This window comes from Dioscorea cayenensis, chromosome 8, assembly GCF_009730915.1.
Source record: "Dioscorea cayenensis subsp. rotundata cultivar TDr96_F1 chromosome 8, TDr96_F1_v2_PseudoChromosome.rev07_lg8_w22 25.fasta, whole genome shotgun sequence".
NCBI lineage: Eukaryota > Viridiplantae > Streptophyta > Magnoliopsida > Dioscoreales > Dioscoreaceae > Dioscorea > Dioscorea cayenensis.
In genome coordinates this window covers 3,411,289-3,426,835 of record NC_052478.1, presented here as the reverse complement: position 1 = coordinate 3,426,835, position 15,547 = coordinate 3,411,289, and the positions used below count along the sequence as shown (strand labels likewise).

General features: G+C 35.3%; 3 protein-coding genes and 1 pseudogene across 3 annotated transcripts; 2 read left to right on the top strand and 2 right to left on the bottom strand.

The window, feature by feature from the left end:
• Positions 1–209: 209 nt before the first annotated feature.
• Positions 210–1,987, bottom strand: LOC120267622 (annotated as a pseudogene).
• Positions 1,988–4,982: 2,995 nt separating this feature from the next.
• LOC120267761 (pentatricopeptide repeat-containing protein ELI1, chloroplastic-like) lies at positions 4,983–7,458 on the top strand. The gene is made up of 2 exons (XM_039275437.1): positions 4,983–5,582; positions 6,176–7,458. The coding sequence occupies exons 1-2, from the start codon at positions 4,999–5,001 to the stop codon at positions 7,371–7,373; spliced, it is 1,782 nt and encodes a 593-aa protein (XP_039131371.1). The 5' UTR covers positions 4,983–4,998; the 3' UTR covers positions 7,374–7,458.
• Positions 7,459–7,766: 308 nt separating this feature from the next.
• On the top strand, positions 7,767–11,315 carry LOC120267763. Its single transcript, XM_039275438.1, has 4 exons — positions 7,767–8,013; positions 8,995–9,256; positions 10,250–10,324; positions 11,032–11,315. The coding sequence occupies exons 1-3, from the start codon at positions 7,864–7,866 to the stop codon at positions 10,315–10,317; spliced, it is 480 nt and encodes a 159-aa protein (XP_039131372.1). The 5' UTR covers positions 7,767–7,863; the 3' UTR covers positions 10,318–10,324; positions 11,032–11,315.
• Positions 11,316–11,827: 512 nt separating this feature from the next.
• On the bottom strand, positions 11,828–14,096 carry LOC120267683 (protein PNS1-like). The gene is given in 3 exon segments (XM_039275357.1): positions 11,828–12,407; positions 12,409–13,404; positions 14,009–14,096. Coding segments are annotated over 3 exon segments (1,332 nt in total). The 5' UTR covers positions 14,081–14,096; the 3' UTR covers positions 11,828–12,143.
• Positions 14,097–15,547: the final 1,451 nt, after the last annotated feature.

Sequence of the window (15,547 nt, the reverse complement as noted above, 5' to 3'; positions counted from 1 at the left end):
CATACAGCTCACATGTGATTTATTCATATTTGTCAATTAAAAAAAATTATAAAAACATTACTTAAAAAAATAATAATAAAAGGGGGCAATCAAACTAATTGAAATGGATTAATTCAAAATCCCTTAGGAGATAGATAACATTAATATATATAAAAGGGAGGAAACAACCTCTCAAAAAAAGGATACACATAAATATATTATATAGTTCCCAAAAAGCAGCAACAAATTAAAACCAAAAAAGAAGACAATCTAATATAATTAAAGTTGAACAAACCCCAAACTCTGAGAAAGCCTCAAAGAAAGGAAGCACAAGTAGATAGCCAAAAGGCCAATCCCCAAAACCCTATCAAGCTTCATCTCCTTTCTTGGCAATATAACAAGAGCCCAGAGAAGTCCTCCAATCATAAACCCCAGAATCTCAAACAATGCAGGACCAACAGGGATGAGAAAAGGAGCAGGATGAACAGCCCATGCAGACACAACAAGGGACAATCCCAACCCTGCAAGTGTATTAAATATAGGACCAGCATAACACCCTGATATTGCAATCTGTGCACCATCTTCACCTCCATTCATGGCCATGGCCACATTAGCTATAAGGTCTCCAATGGAGTTCCCCCATGCAAGCACTGTCAGTCCTAAAATGGCAGGACTTATCCCAAATATATATCCCTAAAGACACCAACAACCCAACTAGCTCTTCAGCTATGATATAAGTCCATAAAACACTCATAAGGAACCCTCCTGCAAGCCATGGAAACAAGCACTTCCTTGGAGGGACTAGACTTGGTGGTTGTGTGCACTGCTATGAGCCCAAGCACTAACCCTAAAAGCCCTGCATACAGGTAAATAGTTAACCCTAACTTGGTTCCCATGCCTCCTCTTTTGGAGTTCCATAGTGTTGCAACTAGAACTGGTGCAAGTGTAGCTGCAGCTACTGCATATGGCCTTGACCATCTTTCTTCAGTGACATCAGGGATTGTTAATCTTCTTGGTAAATATAGTGGCATGTCAATCAGGTAGAAGAACCATCCTATGTAGTATGTTGTTGATGCTCTGATTTTGGACCATCCTGGCACTATGCTTTCTTGGTTGTTGCTTTCTCCTCCTCCTCCTCCTCCTCCTCCTCCTTCTGGTGATGACTCTTTTGATATCGGCTCATCGAGTTCTTTGCTATCAAGCATTGGCACGACGAGATCTTCATATTTTTCCCTACAAAAATGAGTTGCCGAGACGACAGAGACGTAGACGAAGTAAAGGGAGGTGAAGGCCATTGCTCCCCATATATTGATTTTACCAACAATGAGTATCACTAGAAGGGATGATAAGACGACGATGAAGAAGCAAACGTCTCGAACAAAGCTCGATCGATCTATACGAATAGAGAGTGAACTTCCACATACGTTAATTATCCCGACGACGACACAAGAGACAAAGAATGCTCCTCCGAGCACACTGCTCAGGCCAACCTCACCGGAGCCTGACCGGAAAGAGACAATGCTGGCAAAAACATCCGGTGAGCCGTTGCCGAGGGAGAGGAGTGTAACTCCAGCTATGGTTGGAGAAAGCCTGAGAACTCTTGATAAGTTCTCAACTGAGGAACAAAAGTATTGAGAAGCAGTGTTTCCTAACACGTAGAATAATACAAGAAGCCATAAAGCCAAGAGAGTGTGACCAAGAAAAGGGTATTTGCCACAAAGACAGTAGAAAATGTGGAGATAGTTTACATAGCCTTGAGAAACACAAGGAGCATGAGTTTTAAGATAGAAACACTTGGCTTGATTTCCATTGAGCTTTTGAAGACCAATGCATGTGGTGATTCTAGGTGCATGAAGGTTTGTAGGGTGGATGAAGGTGGTGGGAGAACGAATGTGGGAAGTGAAGAAGAAGCAGAGAAGAAGAAGGAATGCAGTGTTTATGAATGCCTTCAAGTTGTCTGAAAGAACAATGGCCATACTTTGAGAAATCAAGAGATGGACGATCTTTGGATTCTATGATGGGGAGGGTTATATAAAGCTCAAGATTTTGGTATTTTGGTGAACTGTTTGAGATAATAAAGAAAAACAAAGGATATATGAACAAGGACTGTATATTGAGAATGATTAAACGGAGGAGATGGAACAGTACTAGTGTAAGGAAGAAAGATGTGATGCATGTGATACTACATGTGGCCATTTTTTAAAACGTTGTGTTTTTATTGAGAGAGTATGAAGGGACAGATTATACTGCAGCTAGGTTCTTCCCGGAAATTTCTGAAGATTTATTAATGGGGATACTTTAGTGAGAATGTTTTCATGTGATTGAGTACTGGTTAATGTTTTGTTATTGATTTACATCGTAGAGATTAATTTAGTGATTTATATATATATATATATATATATATATGTATTGTTCTATAAAAAATGTTTGATGGTATGGCTATATGTGCATGAATTTTTTTATCCCTTGTTTGATTTATAACTGTTTAGTTTATTTTATATTAATATTCTTAACCCATTATAAATAAAATACAAATTTGAAATTGAACTTCTAATTAAAAAATTATATAAAAATAAACACACTTTGTTTGTATTACCAAGTTTATATTGATTGAAATGAGCATGTTTAATTTTAAGTTTAAATCATTTTCGCTTATGACAATTAGTAATGAAATCAATTATGTATTTTTTTATTATGAACAATTTGTTGTTCATGATACGAAAATGTTAAAATTGGAGGATTCAATTAGTATTATGAAGAAAAAAGTGTGAGTTTTTTTAGTTCCCATGAGAATATATATATATATATACATGAATTTTTTTATTCCTTGTTTGAATTATGACTGTTTAGTTCATCTTATAATATTCTTAACCCATTATAAATGAAATACTAGTTTGAATTGAACTTCTAATTAAAAAATATATAAAAATAAACACACTTTGCTTGTATTACCAAGTTCATATTAATTGAAATTAATGAGTGTGGTTTTTAAGTTTAAATCATTTTCTCTTATGACGTCAACTAGTAACAAAATCAAGTAGTATTGGAGGATTCAATTAGTTGTTCATGATGTGAAAAGATTAAAATCGGAGGATTCAAATAGTATTGTGAAGAAAAAGTTTGAGTGTTTTTTTTTGTTCACTCTGGATATTTGGTCATAATTAGCCTAAGTATCAACTAATTTTATGTGTATACTCTTTTCAATTCTTTAAGCCAATCTTCACTTCCTTAAGAATTCAATGTATTAATCTATTTTATATATAATTTCCATTTCTAGTGAATATACTTGTAATTCTTCATTAATTTTCCTTTATGTTCCTATTCCTCTTTTTTTGGAATAAAGATTTTGGTTTATTTATTTAATAAATCATAATATGGAATATTCTATTCTAAACAATATCTTAATTCATACATATATATATATATATATTTAATACTTAGATTACCTCAATCCTTCCTACAAACTTAAACTTGAAAGTATAAATATGATACAGTATAAATAATTTTAAATTCAACTTTAATACAAGATAATTATAAATATGATACATTCAACATTTATTAATTTATATAGATGACTAAATGATCTGCATATCAATAAATATAAATATAAATGTATATATAAACTAATACTAAGTCAATTGGTTAAAATGGTCTGCTCATTTTTCATGAACTTGATCATATGATCTGATTAGTCTTGAAAATATGGTTTCGGTTCATAAGCTATCTCAACATCCGGTGATGATCAAAATTTTATTGTTTATTAAATCTTGCAATTTTTCCACTACGCGTCTTGACTGATCCTCTATTTTTAGAATAATTTTTAACAAAAAAATATATTTTTCTCATATTAGATCATTATTTACAGAATAACTATTTATTAGATCAAACCTAAAAGTAAATTTGGTGAGACAAATGTGAATAGATGTTGAGGTTCACAAGGCAAAACCATCTCAAAATATTGTCCATTAACAGAAAGAATGATGTTAAAGTAATTATGAAAGCTTTAAAGATCCACCACATATGTATCCCATTAATTATGGAAAGCTTTAAATGGAAAATAATTGTCAAAGGAAGAAAAGAAAACCTAAGAAAAAAAAGTATTACTAAAATTGACAGTAAAGCGGAGAATAAAAGGGAAAACAAGACCTAGATGGAAGAAGAGGAAAAACCTTATAATGATCACCGTGAGACAAACCTCTCTCGATTGGGAAGCAAACCACCAGAATCTTTTGAAAAAACTTGTTGGGAGATCGATTGATCTGTTACTCCAAAGAAGAAGAACACCGAAATTGGGAAGATCGGACTTTGGGAAAAGAGAAAATATGAGAACCCTGAATCCTCTCACCTCTTGCATTTTTTCAACCGAACTTTCAGGATTTTGTTTTATAGCCATTTTGGCTGTAAACCATAATCCACCATCCCATGGGATTTTGAAAATCCTCTTAAAAAGCAAATTCTATGAAACAAACAATAGATTTCTAAAATCAAAAGATTTGAACATCCATGGAAAACCAAATCTTCCAAAACAAACACACCCTTAAATCATTAGTAGAAATAAAATGGCCTATGACATACATATATACACTTCAATTGAAGATTACATATAATAACCAACCCAAACAAACCCATTCACATGTTTTAAATTCTAAATCATCAAAACCTCCACAAAAAATACAAATCATATCTTATAAACAAAAAATATAATATTACAATATAAAAATATATATATATTAGTGTTATGCAACAATGCTATAAAATAGTATTAATGAACAATATCAAAATAGTATGGACACCGACCGGCATCACAACTATTTATCAAAATAGTTTGACTACTATTGAGATTATTGTTGTTATACTAAATTGTATTTGTGTCATTTTATCTCTATTTTTTTCCAGTCGAAGGAGTGACGTATATCTCTACAGTCAAAGTATAGTAGTCATATATATATATATATATATATTCGAAATCGATCCCTCCAAAATCTAAAGACAAGAACCAAAAACAGAGCAAGTAGAACAATGGGCAGAGTTCATCACCATCACTCTAAAACCCTCCTAAAACCCTTCAACCAGACCCTCCAAACTCTCCTCTCCCTCCTCAATCTCCACTCCTCTTCTCCTCTCTATCTTCTCCATCTCCATGCCATCATCGTCAAGTCCCACCTCTCCCACCACCCCTTCCTTCTCACCCGCCTCGCCCACGCTTACCTCTCCTCCAACTCCCTCTCCCCTCCCACCCGTATCCTTCTCAGCTTCCCCAAACGCCCCCCGCTTTTCCTTTGGAACGAGACCATCAAAGCCCATGCTAGGAACGGTCGGTTTAGAGACTCCATTGGTTTGTATGATGCCATGCTTGCTCGCGGTGCCACGCCGAATGAGTTCACGTTCACTTTTGTTTTGCCTGCCTGCGCCTCCGCGAGGGCGGTATTGGATGGACGGAGGATTCATGAGCATGCGGTGAAGTTTGGGTTTTTGTCTAATGTGTTTGTGGCCACTGCGGTTGTGGATATGTATGGGAAGTGCGGTGAGGTCGGGTTGGCACGGCAGGTGTTTGATGGAATGTCGCAGAGGGGGATTGCCAGTTACAATGCTATGATATCCGGGTAATTATCGAGAAAGCATCATGTTGGTATGCGTTTTCATCTCATCACCTATTTGAATATGTAAATTTTGAAATTTTAGATTTTTTTTTCTTCTTCTAGTTTTTTCGTCTGTAAAAGCGTTCTTTTGCTATAATTTCTTGATGACATGACTCGAATTAATTGAAACAAAAGCATCATTTTAATTCTTAGTCTCATCTCATCGTAGGTTTGAATTATTGATCAGATGTAAAACTTGTGCATGTACAGGGTAACAATACTACGACAAATCGAAAATAAAACATATTCTTGTCTTTAAAACAAATTTATATGAGCTAAAGTTTTGTCTTTCTTGTTGACCCATTGTTCAGAGGTTTTGTTTTGCGTGATGGTTGTCAAACTGTATATTTGTCTATGAACAATGTAACAAGCTGTAGAGATTCATATAACTACTACAGTTGGCATGATTTTTGTGCGTGTATGCATGTGTGCGTGAGAATGTGTGTGCGTGCACACGCGCGTACTAATCATAATGACCATCCCTGTTTCATGTTATGAAGTTTGTGATTTGGTGTTTGCTGATTACATATAAATAAACTTGTATTGTAACACAATAGGTATGTATCAAGTGGAAAGTGTGAGGAGGCCATCTCCCTGTTTGATCAAATGCAGAAATTGGGCCTTCAATATGACGCAACAACAATGGTGAGCGCACTGCAAGCTTGCGCTTCCCTAGGAGCTCTGCAAAAAGGAAGATGGATTCATGAACAGGTCATGAGTTCTCAAATGGAGATCAATGTCCACTTAGGTGCAGCTCTGGTGAATATGTATGCTAGGTGTGGTTGCATTGAAGAGTCACGTAGAATCTTCAATGAGATGCCAAGAAGAGATTTGATCAGTTGGACAGCTATCATATGTGGGTATGGGATGCATGGGCTTGCTGTGGATGCAGAGCTGCTGTTTAATCAGATGGTGCAGTGTGGAGTTATGCCTGACTCCATTACCTTTGTTGGGGTTTTATCAGGTTTCAGCCATAAAGGGATGGTTAACAAAGGTAGAGAATATTTCAAGAAAATGACTGAAGAGTACTACATTAAACCTACTTTGGAGCATTATAGTTGCATGGTTGATATGCTTGGTAGAGCTGGAAGACTTGAGGAAGCAGAAGCATTCATTAGGACTATGCTTGTGGTTCCTGATGCTGGTGTGTGGGGTGGACTCTTGAATGCTTGCAAGATCTATGGTAATGTTGAGTTGGGCAAGCGAGTTGTAGAAGAAATCCTGAGGTTAGATCCTTGTAATGCAGGCTGGTATGTCCTAATGTCTAACATATATGCAACTGCAGGACTTTGGGATGGGGTTGCAAAGATGAGACTTTTAATGAAAGAGAGAAAGGTTTCAAAATATCCCGGATGGAGTTCGATTGAGATTGATGGACATAGGCATGTCTTCCTTGTGTTCGACCGTTCCCATCCAAAGTCAGAAGAGATATACAGGTTTCTAAAGGATCTTGAGGAGCAGATGCAAGCAGCCGGATATGTTGCTGAAACAAAATGTGTGTTGGTGAATTTGGATGAAGAAGCAAAAGAAGACATGCTATGCGGACACAGCGAAAGGCTGGCAATTGCTTTCGGGATTTTAAGCACAAAAGAAGGGGAGGTGTTAAGGGTGATTAAGAACTTGAGGGTGTGTGTAGATTGTCATACTGCAACTAAATTCATTTCTAAGATCGTCGGAAGGGAAATCATAGTTAGAGATGCAAACAGGTTTCACCATTTCAGAGATGGTGTCTGTTCTTGTGGTGACTTCTGGTGAATTGTTGATGGGAACACCTTCTCATTGCTTGATATAGTGTTACTAAAGCCTGAAGTGCTTAACATGCAATGTCAATATATATGTTTTTCACAAACTGGGAAAGCTCTTGCTCATTTTCTTCTGAAGTTTTTAAGGCCATCTGACAAGACCAGCAAAACAAATTAGACAAGGTATTCAAATTTTTTTTTGCAAATAAGTCGCTGAAATCTTTTATATTTGCACCGATGCCTTGGATTATTGTTTTCAGTTATTTGCAATTATTAAGAATTAGGAGAGTTTTTCTGCAAATATGCAGTGGATACTTGCAAAAAACCCCCGGGAAATTTTATACAGTGCCCCCCTATAAGTTAAAAAATTTATTGTTGCTCCTTGTATTTCAGGATGGCGGTGCGCACGAAGCTCTTTTGTTTCCCTATTTATTAGTTCTACAACTCATCTTTCGACCTAAAAGAAGCTGTTTGGAAGAGCGTAAAGCCCAAAGCTTTGGGCGATGGAGATATCCTTGAGGTCATGCCCCACCATTCGCGCGCCTTCACCTTTGATCTCATGCCACGGTTTGCAGGTTCTTCGGTTCCAGATCGGTGGGAAATCCCCCGCTTGCTTTCTTAATCGATCCATTTTTCGCCGAAATTCATCTCGGGTTAGTGCTTTCTCTTGAAGTTTTTGTGTGAGGATGGTTTTTGTACCGCTTTTAGCTGATAATTCAGTGTCTTCGATAAAAAATTTTATTGTCGGGGTGACACGAATTGTTCCTTATTTTTGCTTCTTTCTTTGGATTTTCGTGTACTATTGTCTTGTGATTAGAGGTCTGGGAGAAAGGTCTCTTGTTTTCTTCTTTGCTGAAGATATGAAGTGAAAATGATTCTCTTTTTTTTCCCCTCTAAATTAGTTGTTAGAGGAAGACCTAAAAGAGGGCCATTGATGAAGAGAGGAATACAAATGAGCCTTTTAGTTGATTGACTTGATTCATACTCTTTGATTTGGTAACAGCCTATGCACTGAAGAAAAACGGAATTTGGCATAAGGATGTACACGGAGTTTAATCTGTTTGACAATAGGCATATTCCCAATTTGATATTATTTTTAATATTCAAGTTGTTATCTAGGTTTTAATTCCAAAAACTCGTCTTTGAAATATCTACTTTTTTGTTGCTGGTGAACAAACATTGATGAATAACTTTAGATTCCATGATGAGGTTCATTTTTGGAAAATCTCCTTCTGTGTATAGTTTCAGCTTTAGCTGGTAATGAAATAAGCATACTAATTTCAGTTGATGGTTTTTTCATGCTCATAATTATTTACATTAAAATATTGATTCAACAGTACCTGGTGGGTTGTTGAACATCAGGTTGATTGCAAAGTTCATATATTTTCCTCATGCTGTCTGTGCTTTGAATATGTTTTTGATCTCTTGGATTTTTGTGTCCTATTTGTAGCTATATCTTGTTGATGAAAGTTATGGTGTTGGTTCAGATTTTTTTTTTTCTGCCATATGTCTGTATTATATGTCAGTCCCTCTTACCATCTTTGTTTGTCATATAAGGAGGATTTTTCAGGCATAGGCAAGACTTTGTGACTCCCTTTTATCTTGCTATTAATTCTCATATTTAATTACTTCAGGCCAGATCAAGTTCTGCTGCTGAGTTGCATGGATCCAAGAGCACTCTTGAATCTTTATTCTGTTATGATAAAGCCATTCCAGAGGAGATAATTGATAAACCAGTTGGTTTGTCCCTGAGCAAAAAAGAAATAGGAAGCAATCCCCCCTGCATAGACTGTCAAGAAAAAGGTGCAATTCTGTGTGCCACTTGCTCAGGTTCTGGATTATATGTTGATTCAATTCTGGAGAGCCAAGGAGTCATTGTGAAAGTTAGGTGCCTAGGTAAGAAAGTTGACATTTTTCTTGTGTCATATCATTATGATAATGATATTTGGTTTTAAGTTATTCACTTGACAGGAAGACTGTCATTTCTTTGTTTATATTGATCTAACCCCATCCATTGCCAATTTAACATATTCTATGAATAGAAGTTTCCATGCTTCCTTTTAATATTTTCTTTATGTAGCATGATGAGACTTTGTGACATCTAACTTCTAGCATCTTGCATCTTAAAATCTCTTCTTTAATTGTTGGGCATCTGAAGTTTTTTGAACTGGGTGGTTACTTGATTTTGCTAATCTTGTGGATGATATTGATTGACAACTGGGATAGAGATTTTACGTTGAACGAACATTATCCTGATACATGCCAAGAATCTACCTTTGATTTTGTTGTTGATTTGATTTGATTTCTTTTCTTTTCTTTTTTTTGTTGTTGTGATATTTATGTTTCCATTTGAAATTTTCATTGCAGCTTAAACATTTGATGTAAAACTTTTCTATCACTCTTGCTGTCTGTAGTAAAGCTGGATACCTAGCCTTGCCTTTTCCAGTCATCTATTTTCTTTCTTACCTCACTAGCCTGTACATTTGTAAACTTGTTTGAATTTGTGTAGAACTTTGTTGATATTTCACTCTCATAATTCTCTTAAAAGTTAACATGTTTTGATCATCCTTCTTCTCATGTACACTTTTATGTTATTTGATTTCTGGATTTTTATCTAGTTTCCCTTACCTAGAATATAATTGGTATTATGCTACTTGGAAGTATTTTCCTCACTCATGGCCATATATTGATTGAAATTTATGAACAGCTCTTCATCTATTTTTTTCCCTTCTCCTTTTTTGCCTTTCATTTTCTTCTTGCATATGAAGTGTAACTGACTATCCTCCTGCAGCCTGCAAGTTGTTAGTTCCAAGTTCTTTTAGCATTACAAAAAAATTTATATTGGATACAATTGAAAATTTTCATCCTTGCTGGTATCTGATTATGTAGGCTGTGGGGGAACTGGAAATATCATGTGTACAAGATGTGGAGGGCGAGGTCATCATGGTTTAAACTAAGCTGATGGTTGGTGTTTTCTATTTTCTCCTTTTGAGAAGAGGTTGCATTTTATTGTGATTGTGTTAACATTGCTCCATTAGTAATCTAACATGGTTCATTTTGTGTTATTATTATTTATTTATTTTTATTATTGCTTTACTCAAAATCTCTTCCTTATCTCTGCCTCCCCATATATTTGATTTGACATAAACTAATTCAAGTATCAAACCTACACTTGAAAATTTAGGTTTTTAATGATTCGATGTGGCTATGCTTGAATGTTCTTTAGTGTGATTTATCTTTCATAAATGAAAATTATAACACGACCAACCACTGAAATTTATTGCTAATAAAAAGGAGTAAAGTAGGCTAAAATTTGCATGTAAATAATTCAGCACAAAAACTCAGCTAATTTATGGAAGACCAAATTAAAGAGTTGGCATGTTATGAGAATTTTCATGAACAATTCTTTATTCATTATTGCTTGCTGCCAAGTGGTTTTGGTTCCAGGAAGAGTCCCATAATATAAGAGTGAGATGTTAAAAAAAGTTGAAAACTAGAAGGGGAAAAATCACCAAATGTGTTTGCTTACAGTACTGTACGTAGAGATGATTTTCTATATTATATAACTTGTATTGCTCAATTTTTCAGTGATCTCACATATCTTTTCTTTTTCTATGTTTCAAAGTCCATTGTCCAACTATATATAGCATTAACGTGAGGTTTCGTTTCAGGTCCTGCTAGTGAATTATGTGATTCAGAAACTATTATGCGAATGCTAAGTGATCTTGTCTAGATTGGATGGGTTTTTACAGTTCAAATTGTGTTGCTGCACTTTTGTTAGGGTGTGGCTTCACCTTGTTTTGTATCATGATTATGATTGTATGACACTGGATCATCAATTGTGTAATTTGAAGCAACTTTCACACACAACATTGTAAGCATATGTGGTATATGAAATTTAAGTCAAGCTAGTTGTATGATTACTCAGCAACTGAGTTTGAGATATGTTCAATCACTTCTCCTTGGCTCTCTAATGTTGGTTTGGGCACTAAAATTTAGTCAGATCATCCGAGAGACAGATTGATGCTTTGAGCTCATGAAACTTGAGTGAGCAATGCTATTGCCTGTCAGTTGCATCTTCAATTGCCTTTTGTATATTGAAGGCTGACAAGCATATCAACCAAATGCAGAGCTGTTCCAAAGTTTTATTCATGCACAAGCTATTCATAAAGTAACTCCAACTATACATCCTTTTTAATTAACTGGATCTGCTTTCCTTTTATATATATGTATATATATATTTCTTAATTTGTACTACAAGTTTTAAAGCATTATTATCAATTCATTTGATCATTGTGATTAAAAGTACAGTGAAATCCTGGAAAAGCACAAAGTGTGCTGCAACGAAACTCATAAGTGTTTGTTCATATATATAGAATGATTTACATTGGACACATATATGCCGTGGCACATCCAACTTCAAATCTATATACTCATTAACAAATATTTATCTTTAAATTCATCCAATTTATGATTTGCAATGCTTCACAGTCTTTTACTTTCTTAGCATGTGATCACTACTTCATTGCATCAGTATCATTTCTCTTTCCCTCTCTTTTCCCATGTTGCTCAATGATCATATAGATCTGAAATTATTACCACTACTTACACAACAATCTCAACCCTTTTACTTGCTCTATATCCTTAAAAAAAAACTATAAAAAAAAACACACAACATATATCATAACATACATGGATATGAATCAAGTTTTCCCATGAAAAGAGTTTGTTAAACATTTCTCAATCAGTCTATCCAGTAACCAAACTGCATTGCATTAGTAACTCATCTTGGTGATGTTTCCAACTCCTTGAGACATTCAGACATTGCCAGACCAAGCCTTGGATTACCTGGATTCTCAGCAAAAGCAACATGGTAAGCCAAAACACAAGCATGAGCCCATGCAGTCCCTAATCTTACAATGAAATAGCCGACGAAAAATGCGCAAACAATGCCTTCAGTGGCATACTTCTTCTCAACGGCAAGCATCAGTGATCCCCCAATCAACGCCGACAATGCGCCACCGGCAATGCCGGAGAGGAAGCAAAAACGTTCCGGTGAGTTCCTGATCAATCACCGGCACCATCTTTTGTTTGATGAACATCTCCCAAATGTCCCTGGAAGCTTGCACAAAACCTTTGCCATGAATTCCAACATGAACACAAGCCCACAAATTTCCACTTGGTACTAACAAATTAGCAAGATTGATGTAACAAGCTGTGCATGAAAAAAGAAACTCATCAGAGCCGCCGGCTATAGCCGCCATGGCTCTGGCCATTCCTCGGAAGGTTCCGATCGCCGGAACCATTGCTGAACCTAAGCAGATTGTGGAGAGTGACCGGGTGGCGGCGTCAGTGAAAGCCTGGGTCACGTCCACGTCCAAGCCATGCATGAGTTGCATGTATGCAATCCTGGATATGGCTACGTGCATGGTGTTTCTAATCACGTTCATGGTCCATGCTAAGCTGAGGAAGAGGACTAGGATGTATATTCCGGCGAAAGGAGAGCCTTTGGCTGAGATGCCACCGGCGCCGAGAGACCAGAACCAAGTGTAAATGAGCCCTGTGAAGAGTCCGGCGAGGATGAACTTTGTGATCTTGATGGATGGAGGGACGGTGGTGATGGAGATGGTAAGGATTTGATTAGTGTGTTTGAGGTGAGTGGCGATGGAGCATGAGTATAGGGAGAGGGATAGAGCTCCGGTGAGGGTGAACGCTGCGAAGATGAGGCCTATGCCGGTGCCGGTGGCTAAGAGGAGGATTCCGGTGAAGGTGGTGAAGAGGGGACTGAGCCAAAGAGAGGTTTTGAGAGCTATTGAAGGGTGGTGAAGGGAGAGGAAGAGTAATGAGATAGCGGTGAAGGCCGAGACGGCGATGGAGGCGGCAAGGGGAATGCACCAATGTGTCGGTCGAAAGCCGGGGGCCTCGAGGAAGCCACGAAAGGAAAGGAAGGTTATGAAGATGGCGACGGCGAGGAGATGACCGGAGAAAATGAGCTTGGCTAGATTGCTATTTGATCGTTTGGTGGTTACCATTGCTGTTTCAGCCTGTGAGTTTATCATAGAAGATTGTAACAGTGAATTTAGTAAAGATTTGGTTTGTATATCTTTTCTTTTGAAAAAGAATGTTTATGTTTTTGTCTAAAGAAAAAGAGAGTTGTGCTTATATATATACACACACACAAGAACATCAAGATTATAAGTTTGAGATTGTTAATTTCCATGAATTGAATTATTGAACACGAACTAGAACATTGATCAAGAAGCTATATAAGTAAATAGAAATCCAAAGTGAAAAGCTAAAGATTCAAAGCTTTAGTGTACTTTAATCTTAAACTTCTTTTAATGAAGACAATATTATTGAGTGCTAATTCCAACGATAAGGATCAGGGACAAAGCTCATTCTCAAGTTTAACTACTGACATAATTAAACATTTAATTTGTTATCTTGCTTTTGTGATTTCATTTGGGACTTTAAAAATGAAATATTCAAAGCATATATTCAAAGAAGCAAAAGAAAAAGAAAAGAAAAGAGAGCAAAAACAAGAAAAAGGAAGCAAGAAAACAAAAGGCATGCATTGATATAATGTATGAATCATACTTATCAATGGACATTATAAAATTCATCAAAATTATCTTGGGCATTACTCACATGAGATGAAGATATCTGTATACTGATCTTTCCTCCATTGTCAATGGTTTCTTGCTCTTCCTTCTTCTCCATTAATTCTCCTTCTTCTTCTTCTTCTTCTTCTTCTTCTTCTCTTCTTCTTCTTGTTTCTTTACAAAGACTAGAGAAAGAAAAGGAGGTTCTAAATTTCTTATGGTTGTAGTTGGACATTATATATATATATGTGTGTGTGTGCGTGTGTGACTGTGCATGGAGTGGTTGTGAGACCACGTGCATGGTCATAGTTCATGCTGACGTGCGAGCTAGTTCTCACTTGTCTTGGTTCCTTTGAGTGTGGTTTGGTTTTCCTACTCTTGGCTCAAAAATAGAAAGAAAAAAACAAAGGAAAAAGAAGCTAAGAAGGGGATTCAGTTACGCCATAACTAACTTCCCCACTTCCCTCCTTTTATTTCCCACTTCCCAAGAAGAAAGCAGAACAAATTCCCTGTCACTCTAGTGAGAAACTTTTGAATTAAGTGAAAAACAATTCCTTTATTTATATTTTTTTAAAAATTAATTGTGTTATTTGTATTGATTTTTTATTTATTAGTTGGATCTTATTTATTTATATATTTTTGAAAAAGTAGTTGGTCTTCCATAGAAGAAGATCGGGCCTCTCTACCTATAGGAGCCTCTATTTTTCTATTTTAGTTTAGTTGTTGCACTTCGGATAGGTCTTGTAATTTATTTTTTTTTAAAAAAAAATCTTGTAATGTATTTTATGTTATCTTTTGCATTTGTTTTGTTTCAAAGTATTTTGTATTTTTTATTTGTAATTTCTAATAAATTTATGGTTTATTTACTTTACATAAAAAAAATAGACAAAACCACGTATTATAAGATCATGGACAATTTTTTTTTCTCATGTTTTATGTATTTGTTGATGGGAAAATTTTAGGTTGTTTAATTTTATAATTTTTTGGTTAATTATTTTAATTTTAATTTATCATGTTTTAGTTTTAATAAATTTGTGGAGAACACAAACTCTCAAAATATTTTTTTTTTATATTTTTCATTTTGTTTTTTAGTCAGTTAATGAGAGTTTTAGTTTTTTTTTAAAAATTGAATGTGTAATCACATCCACTCTAGAATGAACTCTCTAGTTTTTTTAAATAACTATGATTAATTTAATTGTGTTTAAGAATTATTGTTCACCAGTGTTTTAATTTTTTTTAAACCACTAAAATATTTAACAAATACTTATTAGGGGATTTTGGAATAGGATAACCTTTGAAGCTATTGCTAAACCCACAAGCATTAGCCTTATTATTTTTTTAAGCATATATCATAATAATTTCATTACTAAGGAATTACATATACATTCACATGAATTATAAAACAAATTAGAGATATATAACAAGCATTTGCCTTGGTCAATATAAATAATTTTTTTTTATAATTTTAGTATCGACCAACCAAAAAACTTTCGCAATAGTTTATATATTTTATCAAGTTAATAATCCAATAAATAAAAATTAATAACTATTTAACTGATACTCAAAATTTATAATACCATCAATA

What these genes read in the sequence shown, in the direction of transcription:
- LOC120267761 (XM_039275437.1), top strand. Translation starts at nt 4,999, where the DNA reads ATGGGCAGAGTTCATCACCATCACTCTAAAACCCTCCTAAAACCCTTC. An exon ending in TACAATGCTATGATATCCGG is followed by an intron (nt 5,583 to 6,175) that starts GTAATTATCGAG and finishes GTAACACAATAG; the next exon opens with GTATGTATCAAGTGGAAAGT.
- LOC120267763 (XM_039275438.1), top strand. Translation starts at nt 7,864, where the DNA reads ATGGAGATATCCTTGAGGTCATGCCCCACCATTCGCGCGCCTTCACCT. An exon ending in TTCGCCGAAATTCATCTCGG is followed by an intron (nt 8,014 to 8,994) that starts GTTAGTGCTTTC and finishes TAATTACTTCAG; the next exon opens with GCCAGATCAAGTTCTGCTGC. An exon ending in TGTGAAAGTTAGGTGCCTAG is followed by an intron (nt 9,257 to 10,249) that starts GTAAGAAAGTTG and finishes CTGATTATGTAG; the next exon opens with GCTGTGGGGGAACTGGAAAT.